This window comes from Camelina sativa, chromosome 10 (genome assembly GCF_000633955.1).
Source record: "Camelina sativa cultivar DH55 chromosome 10, Cs, whole genome shotgun sequence".
Classification (NCBI taxonomy): Eukaryota; Viridiplantae; Streptophyta; class Magnoliopsida; order Brassicales; family Brassicaceae; genus Camelina; species Camelina sativa.
This window is the reverse complement of record NC_025694.1, coordinates 6,443,931-6,453,341: the sequence shown is the minus strand read 5'-3', so window position 1 is coordinate 6,453,341 and position 9,411 is coordinate 6,443,931. Positions and strand designations below refer to the sequence as shown.

Sequence of the window (9,411 nt, the reverse complement as noted above, 5' to 3'; positions counted from 1 at the left end):
CCCCCCCCCCCTTTTTATATGATCTTCACTTACTCCTTAATTAATTAGCCTAACTCTCACTAGAGCATCACTCGAGTGTAAATACAAATTCAACCATTTCGCAACAAATATGATCTATTTTTATTTTTTTTTAAGAATTTTCAAATGCTTAATAACAGAGATAGATTTAAAAGTAATCCTTTACTGTCTTTACATCTTTTGGGCGAGAAGAATGCAAGAACAAAACTAAAGAGTTCATAGCCTTTTGTCTATTTAATTTTGTATTTTGTTCTTAGGTGAAAAAAATATTGTGATAATCTTTTACCGTGGAGACAGCAATATCGGAGCTTGTCGCTAGGCTTCAGTCGTGACGTGCGACGCACTCTCCAATAGCAACAGCGCGTCCGTTACACGAAGAGAATATAGTACCCGCAGATCGAAGACAGGTGTTGGGACATTAGACCATTCGCCGATTATAGCGAGCAAGGTCTGAAACAACGTGATTTTACTCAGCTCATATCAACTAAAATAAGCAAGTCCAGTTACAGTCGTAGTTATATTTTATTCTTTTATTCTTCTTCTTTCAAAAACTAATTTTGATATATTTTAAAATTTAATGAGTAAGCATTACGAGTTACAAAGTCACTACATGGTGATATAGGATATCCGATGTCGGATAGGTTAATTTAGATATATTATATATAAAAATTTACTAAATTGAAGAAAAAAAAATTTATATATGACCGAAACTGATTTTTGTTAAGTCAGAAGATTATAGGTATTTCAAAAAATTAGTCTGGAATTTATTGCTACACAGATGAGGAGGATACATGAAAAAGCAAAAAGAATGGTATGAGAGGACGTGAATTACGAGAAGGTTGAGCTACGGAGTAGAGTAGAAATGATGGCTGCATCATATAAGGAAACATTTTAAAGCTGCCTCCATGTTAACTTTGGCTTCAGCCCAACACCTAATATTAGAAAATTTTGTTTTAATTACCTTGAAATTAGCTTTCTTTTACATGGAATATTTTCAGTATAAATCGTAAGTGAAGCGCTCCTCTCTGAATCATTTAAACAGTACTATGTGTTTGTTTCGATACCTCTCCTCTTTTTTTTTTTCTTTTTTTTCTTTCTTGTAATTAAGTAACCTAAGTAACCAGATATGACGTTGTGCATCCCAAATGGCTGTTTACATGTTCAAACTCGTACGTTATAAAATCTAAAGAAAAAATCAGTAATTTAATACTAATAAAAATGACAATTTCCAACAACCAAAATTATAAACGTTTGCAACAGAAAAAGCCAACGTTTTCTTACTAAAATTTCTATATAGCCAGGTTACTCCTATATCTTAGTTATCGCCAATATTAAATCATTATAGTTGTATATATACTCGAGGTACTTCTTTAACTACGTTTTCTGAATAATATTATTATATTAATAACATCCACACCCTTCGGAAAAGAAAAAAATATATCGTTGAGAATGTACCAATATTTTTTTTTAAGCAGGCAGGAATATAACAAATCCACTTCTCATATTCAGAATATATACGAGTGACATGCAAACACGCTGTGGTTAGCGTGATTTTTGTTACAAAAGTGAATTAATATCAGAAATAAAAATCCGAATTATTCACTTTAAACAAAAAAAATCCAAACGGCATGACCAACCCAACTTACCTAGTTACCTACACTAATTGTTGCTATAAGCCTAGAATGACACACGAGATAAATTATCCAATTAGTTACGCTCAAAATTTATCGAAGGGTGAGACTAACTTTTGGGAAAACCTGCAGCAAATATGTTATATTTCGTGATCATTATCTATCGACTGATCCTTGAAGTATAATTTCAAAGTGAATTCAAAAGAGTATCATGTTTGATTTGTTCAAAAACAAAACTATATGCAATTTAATTCGGAAAATACAAATAGATATAGATAAAAATATAGATACCGCGTAGATTGTGTATTGTGGGCTAGGACAAGGAACTGGTAGGGCAAAGGACGAAAGATGGGACCCCACATGTGCTTTCATGTTAAGTTACGGATTGTGGTCCTAATGCCACGTGTAAGCACGGGGACCACTTTTAGGGTCTTTGGGCGGCTACTACTAGGGTTTTTTCCTTTTGTTTTTGGGTACTGGCACGTGCGAAGGAGAGTAAGCAGCCGAAGCGTGTGAAGTTTTGATTTATATTGCTGGGTTTAGGCATGCATAGAAAGATTCTTGGGATCCGTGAAGCATATTGTGTCTTTTCTAGAATGATTGGATTTTGAGGATCCTCCCCTCCTCTTCTTCTTCTTATTTACTTCTCCTCCTCCTATTAAGATAGAAGACCCATTCTTTTATGAATATGAAAGGAAATGATATTATTATATAGTATATGTTTTGATGACCACTGTTTAAATTTAATTTCATAGGAAGTACTGTATATGTTACATATCAGAGGGATCCTAATATACAATGTATCACTCCATTTTGTTTTATCTTTGAGATCTCTATTTGTATTTTCTACACACGTATATAGGGACATTGTGCAGTAAAGACACAAGAGAGACTATAGAGAGGACAAAAGGAGGCAGAGTAGGTGAATAAATGAGTGAGTTTTTTGGGAAGTGTAAATTAAAGTATGATACTGTAGTAAGAAAAAAAAATTAAAAAGAAAAGAGAGTAACTGTTAGTTTTGGCTTTATACATCATCTTCCTTATCTATCTATTTTCATACAAACTTGCAAACCCTTCCTTAAACCTCCTTTTGGACCACCTCTCTCCCTCTCTCTTTCATCTTCTTTCTTCTTTTCTACGAATTTAATTTTTCCCAGATTTCTATTATCATTACTTTAGATCTCAATCTCCCAACTGAGATTCTCTCCCTCCCCTCACTCAGTACAGTTGTAGACCCTATTCAACTAAACTACACCTTTGCCCCTTGTATCTAGTAGATTCTCTTCAATCTTTATCTCACCAAACCACTAAACAAGATATATATATATGACAACAACAATGTGCTCTGTTTGTTTAGATTAGATAGATAAAGTACTGATCAAGGATGATGAGTTTAGCTTGTATCTATATAAGTACAACAATTAAACATTCTTTGATTAAACGTATAAAGTAATGGGACACTACAAAACAAAGGACCAATGATTATGTTTAAATCTTTAAAGTACAAACATTTGGAATGGAGGGACAGGATCAGAAACAATGTTGAAATCTGGACCGTCGAATAGGCAGAGACAAATCTGAGCACCAGATATTCTGTGTCCAAGAGTAGAAAGCTTTTAAATAGAGTTTGTGTGACTTTGTGTTGTGAGAAGAGTTTTTTTTTGTTATTAAATAATTGTAACAAAAGCAATTGTCACTTTCATATGTTAGTTGTCTTGTTCTTCAACAAAGACACTGCAAGTATTACTGGCTGCTGCAGTACAATAACAAGAATTTCGTATTTGCAAATTTGCCCCCCTATATTCTGCATTCTTTTAATCTACATANGATTCTCTACCTCCCCTCACTCAGTACAGTTGTAGACCCTATTCAACTAAACTACACCTTTGCCCCTTGTATCTAGTAGATTCTCTTCAATCTTTATCTCACCAAACCACTAAACAAGATATATATATATGACAACAACAATGTGCTCTGTTTGTTTAGATTAGATAGATAAAGTACTGATCAAGGATGATGAGTTTAGCTTGTATCTATATAAGTACAACAATTAAACATTCTTTGATTAAACGTATAAAGTAATGGGACACTACAAAACAAAGGACCAATGATTATGTTTAAATCTTTAAAGTACAAACATTTGGAATGGAGGGACAGGATCAGAAACAATGTTGAAATCTGGACCGTCGAATAGGCAGAGACAAATCTGAGCACCAGATATTCTGTGTCCAAGAGTAGAAAGCTTTTAAATAGAGTTTGTGTGACTTTGTGTTGTGAGAAGAGTTTTTTTTTGTTATTAAATAATTGTAACAAAAGCAATTGTCACTTTCATATGTTAGTTGTCTTGTTCTTCAACAAAGACACTGCAAGTATTACTGGCTGCTGCAGTACAATAACAAGAATTTCGTATTTGCAAATTTGCCCCCCTATATTCTGCATTCTTTTAATCTACATAACTAATGTTTTTTTTTCTTGAGAAGGCTACACTCTTGGGAAGTATGAATGAAGCACATAGCATCCATTTTCCAGGAGCCACAAGGCGTACCTTTCGCATCTTTACGTCCACTGCCACTTCTGATAGAGCAATCCGTATCCGCTGCAAGTCAAAAACCACATTGTGCAAAGTTAAACATTATTAACATGAACCAAATCGTTACTAAGTTGATCAAAATTTATCAGATGGGAGAGTTTAGACCTCGTGGAAGTCAAATTCTGGATCAGAAGCCTTGGAGAATCCATAAACATGGATGGTTGGGAATGATAAGCCTTCTTCTCTCTGCCTATCGTTGTATACTCCGCGAAATGCATCTGCTTGAGTAAAAGGATGAATGGCGGTTAAGAGGGGATTGTATGCCAGAAACAAAGGAAGCATTTGATAAGAGTATGATGGAACCTACAGACTCAGCTGCATCTTTAGGTAAATTCATGACTACTTGGGTGACTTTTTGACCCTTATCGCTTGAAAACATAGCCCTTATGAATCTTCTTCCATCCATGTTAAAGATCTAAACAGAGATGAAAGACTCAGAATTGTGTACAGATGGTTTAAAGTATGAAATAAAGTGTTCGGAATTTGAACTTACCTCGATTCTCTTCTCAAGCTTATTGACAACACTATTTTGCTCCATGAGTTCTACTGCATGAGGGTTCAGGTCATTGGCATATACACGTTTTACAATCCTTGCTGCAGCAAGTGCAATTGGACCCTTGATGCAGTAGTAATTTGAAATCAACACAACAATAAATTGACAAAATCTATACCAAGATGACACTTGATGCACTAACAGAAGAATTTCAAATCAGCAATAACAAGAAGACAATTGATGCACTTATCTATCACCCCGCTACATATGTTTCTAAACAACAGAAACCAGATTGGAGGGACAATTCACTTTTTAATGGAAGATCAGTGGTGCTAATTTATAAACGGGGAGTTCTATAGATGGCATATCAATACTTTTCATGTTGTACCCTTGAAGTTAGTTCTAAGAAGCAAACATACAGAAAACGTCACTGTCGTTGAACCCGAGCAGCAACCTCTATCTTATCTATCAATCCGCTACATATGTTTCTAAACAGCAGAAAGTAGCCAAATTTAACACCAATTGGAGGGACAATTCACTTTCTGATGAAAGATCAGTGGTGCTAGTTTATAAACGGGGAGTTCTATAGAGGGCATATCAATATTTTTCATGATGTACCCTTGAAGTTAGTTCTAAGAAGCAAACATACAGACAACGTCATTGTGGTCGAACCCGAGCAGCAGCCTCTGTCTTTCTGTCCCAAGTTTCGAGTTCCAATATCTAGCACACGAGAAAATAACACCAAAATAGTTAACTTATAAACAGATACATGATAAGAGATTCGGTTAAAAAAGTGATATCTGTCATCAGTAAAAAGATATAACATGCATCTCCTTTGACTGAAACTCAAACTGCTATAAGACATTTTACGCAAAACTACTTTCATCACCAAATTGAGGACAGTATGGGCTAATTCAAAATGGAAAATGGTATTTGGGTCATCATGACAGCAGAGTAAAAGCATGCATTCTAAGATTGGTATTTCCATGAGAAAGAAGATACATACACTCTAGCTAAATCAACATGAAAGCGCAGTCCATTCTCAACAACCAGAGTCACCAGGGAATGGTTGCCGGCTAAAACCTCTAGCTGCATAGTTCTGAAGTCATTGTGAATAGGATCAATCTTATTCACAACGGTTTGTATCTTTGGCTGATTCTTGTCCAGAACCACCTGATAAGTAACAAAACAACTCACTAGATTTCAGTTTCTGAAGCTGGGGAATTTTGGTTTAAGACTTGAGAAATAATGTCCACTATCACGTTACCTTAGCTATGAGCCTCTTGTAAGGTATATGCTCATCTCTTAGATTCAGATGCGAAATATGCCCCACCATCTCAAATGCTGAAGGCACAATCACACCCTTAGGTAGAACAGCTTCCAATATCTGCAACAACAACACACTTTGAAGCAAAACAACTCGATTTGATATTCGAGAGAAACTAAAAGCCAGCTTGAAAGTCTCAATCATTTACCTCAATCATTGACCAATAGTCATAGAACAAAGTCAGTCTACATATCACTAGCTCGAAACTGAAACTTGCATCCGTCATTTTAGCTTCTGCAAACAGAACCTACCAAACAGAAACCATAAAAATCTCCACCAACACAACAACTATTCGATCAAACCATAGGAGTGGATTTAAAGAAAGTTTATATAACCTTGATAGCCTCAGGCAAGTCTTGAACTTGCTCACCGGAATACTTCTCATCCAAAAGCAACAATCTTGTTGAACCTCTCCATCTTCCTCTACTACCATAGCCTTCTCCGAGTAACCCCTCAAAATCCTCAGCTCCTCCTCGACCTTCCACCACTTCCACCATTGCCATTTCATTGCGTTTGCTTCCTTTTTCTTTTTCCTTTACCTTCTCATCCGCTCCTTTCTCTGTCTTCCTCTTCCGCTTAGGCCGAGAAATCTTGGCTAAGTTTCTGAATTTGAGATACCCGGTTGAATTAAACGTCTTAGCGAGTTTATCTCTGTGCAAAACTGAACTCAGTCTCTCCCCATCCCCTTCTGCTTTCCCACTTATTCTCCGATTAACCGAATCCACAACACTATCTTCTTCTTCTTCACTCGCACGGCCCAACAGCTTCACCACGTCGTCTTCAATTTCGTCTCCAGGAACCCTAGCAATGTTACGAATCCTAGGCCAATTAAGAAGATGACCACGGAGACGATTCTCAAGCGCGAAAACAGTCCTTCGCCGGAACCCGAATCGCCGAAATCTCAAACACTCTGGTGAAATCATCTTCGTTCAAAAGAACACATTTCTCGATAGATTCATCAAAATCTCCAATTTTGCCTCGATGGGTATCTCTGTCTCGACCGATTGAAGCCAATCTAAGGTCGTCTAGCAAAAGCTTCTTCCCTTTAAGAAGAGACGGGCCATAGGGAACGTTCGTGGAAGAGAGATTACTGGAGAAGACGCAGAGGATAAGGGTTTTAGATTTGGGATAGGGTTTATGGATGAAACGAGCTGAGTAGGAAGAGAAGAAGACTGGGGGAAAAGGAAGTGAATTTGCTCGGAAAAGAGACAGCTTTGAAACCATTTTCTGATTCACTCAGCTTCCTGGTGGATTTGGGTTTTGCTGTTGGGACAGTGAAGGTCATTTCCCGCGTTTGTGCATCAAAGATTTTAGCCTTTAGGGGAGAGTCACATCGGCAAGAAGAAGAAGATAACTGCTGCATTCAATTATCCTAAAATTCTAAACGTCGTCGTTTCACTAGCCAAGCGTCAAAACTAAAAATAACAAAACGATGTCGTTGATGGGGAATGTAAATGAATGAAGTACACTCGAACACAGTTACCAAAATAATTGCAGGATTGGATCAAATTTTGCATCACAAAGGTTTTTAAACATTGTCATTGAGATATATTTTACAAAAATTTAACCAATATAGTAACTAAAGTAGACCTATAACAATTCATGTCAAAGTGTTCCAATTCATATGATTTTGAAACAAGAGAAGAGACAAGTTACCAAAACACTATAAGGTGTTTTTAAAAAATTGAAATTACCAATTGTAAGTAAAAACCCTACAAAGGCTGCCAAAAGAAAAAGAAAATGTAAAATCCTAAGTTCGTTAATCAACACCCGCAACCAAAACCCTCCAGAGTCACATATTGAAGTTAGCTATGCATATTAATGCATAATTTAACTTTATTCTTTTGATAGAGTTTTTTTCCTTTTGGGCTACGCATGATTTACATCAATCTTTTGGACAAGCTGGGAATTCTGTGTTCAAGGGCAAAGCATAGGACTCCACGGAATCTGAAACTCCAAAGACTGATCTCATGGCCAGCTTTCAATTTGTTACCCTTGACGACGTCGTTCCACCCCCAGTTCAATGCGTAGTTCAAAGTCCCGTTTCCAGATTCCTTCTTCTCCATCGCCCATAACTTTAAACGCAAACCCCACATCTCAGAGTTTTTATTCACCAGAAGCGTTCCAACACCAATGTTCCCTTCGTCGATGTCTTCTCTCAGTATGGCTGCAGACTCAGCAGGCGTCAAGAAGTCGTTTCTGGTTAGCATACTGAAAGGGAGCAAGAAACGGCTCAGTTCTGAGTTGACATCACTCGCGGATAGTGGTTTCTCAAAGTCAAAGATCAGCATCGGGTCTTCGGTTACGCCCATCTCTCTCATCACCTCGCCAAGCCACTCCGGTGGCCCTCTAGCTATCCGTGGCAAAGAAGCAACAACCTTTGCTTTCTTGAATTTACCACTACTATTCCTTGGTTGCAGCACCAAGGCAAGCCTCTTTCGGCTTGTGCTCTCTGTTTGGCTTGAAGAAGACTGGGAATTAGGGTTTTGAGGGCTTTCAATATCAGGCGTGTTGTAATGGAGACAAGTACGAGTCTCAGAACAACGAAGGTGGCGGAGCGATGATGAAGAAGAAGAAGTAGAAGCCCCATTAAGATTCTCATAGTTTCGTTGTTGTTGGGAGTATCTTAGCGAAGACCTAATCTTTCTAGGGACATAATCCAAGAATCTGAACCTCTCGTCGTCTTCTTCTTCTTCTTCTTCTTCATATACGATCTTAGATTTTCCTTTTTTCTTGCGTTGTTCTTCTTCATACACCATAGTCGCAACATCCGCCAATTCATTGAGCTTCGACCACATGTTCTCCTTCGTAGACTCAAGATCATCTTCGTAAGTCTTCATTGTGATTTGGAACCCTAACTCGTGTTGATCAAAAAGCGAGAAGCGTGAGGAAAAAAGGCAATTACGAAGATAGAGAGATTATGATCGAATGAGTAAAAAGAGAGTGCCTTTGTTGAGGTTATATAGTTCAATCACAATCAGACCTATTTCTGATTGACTTCCTTTTCCTTTTTCTATTGAGATTAGTAGTAGTTTAGTTTAACAATTACTATGATTAATCAATAATTATCACCGATTTCCCTTTTCTAATTTTTTTTCTTTTTTTTCTTTTTTACTGGATATATGTAGAGAGTGTGTACATAGATAGATATTTTGCGATGACAGCTATGCCGAAAATCTAGCCAAAGATCTTCCCTATTTCTTTTTCCATTTTTTTTTTTGTAAATTATATTACTCTTATTTTTCCAGTGGCAAACTTCAATACGAAAATAGAACTAAAAGTGTATTCTGTTGTCAATCAAAAAAAAAAAAAAAAAAAAAAAAAAAAAAAAAAAAAAAAAAAAAAAAAAAAA

At 36.6% G+C, this 9,411-nt stretch overlaps 1 protein-coding gene and 1 pseudogene across 1 annotated transcript; both read right to left on the bottom strand.

Moving 5' to 3' along the window:
* LOC104720096 lies at window positions 3,932-7,379 on the bottom strand (annotated as a pseudogene).
* LOC104720095 (putative B3 domain-containing protein At5g35780) lies at window positions 7,940-8,913 on the bottom strand. The gene has a single exon (XM_010438064.2). The coding sequence runs from the start codon at window positions 8,897-8,899 to the stop codon at window positions 7,940-7,942; it is 960 nt and encodes a 319-aa protein (XP_010436366.1). The 5' UTR covers window positions 8,900-8,913.

What these genes read in the sequence shown, in the direction of transcription:
- LOC104720095 (XM_010438064.2), bottom strand. Translation starts at nt 8,899, where the DNA reads ATGAAGACTTACGAAGATGATCTTGAGTCTACGAAGGAGAACATGTGG.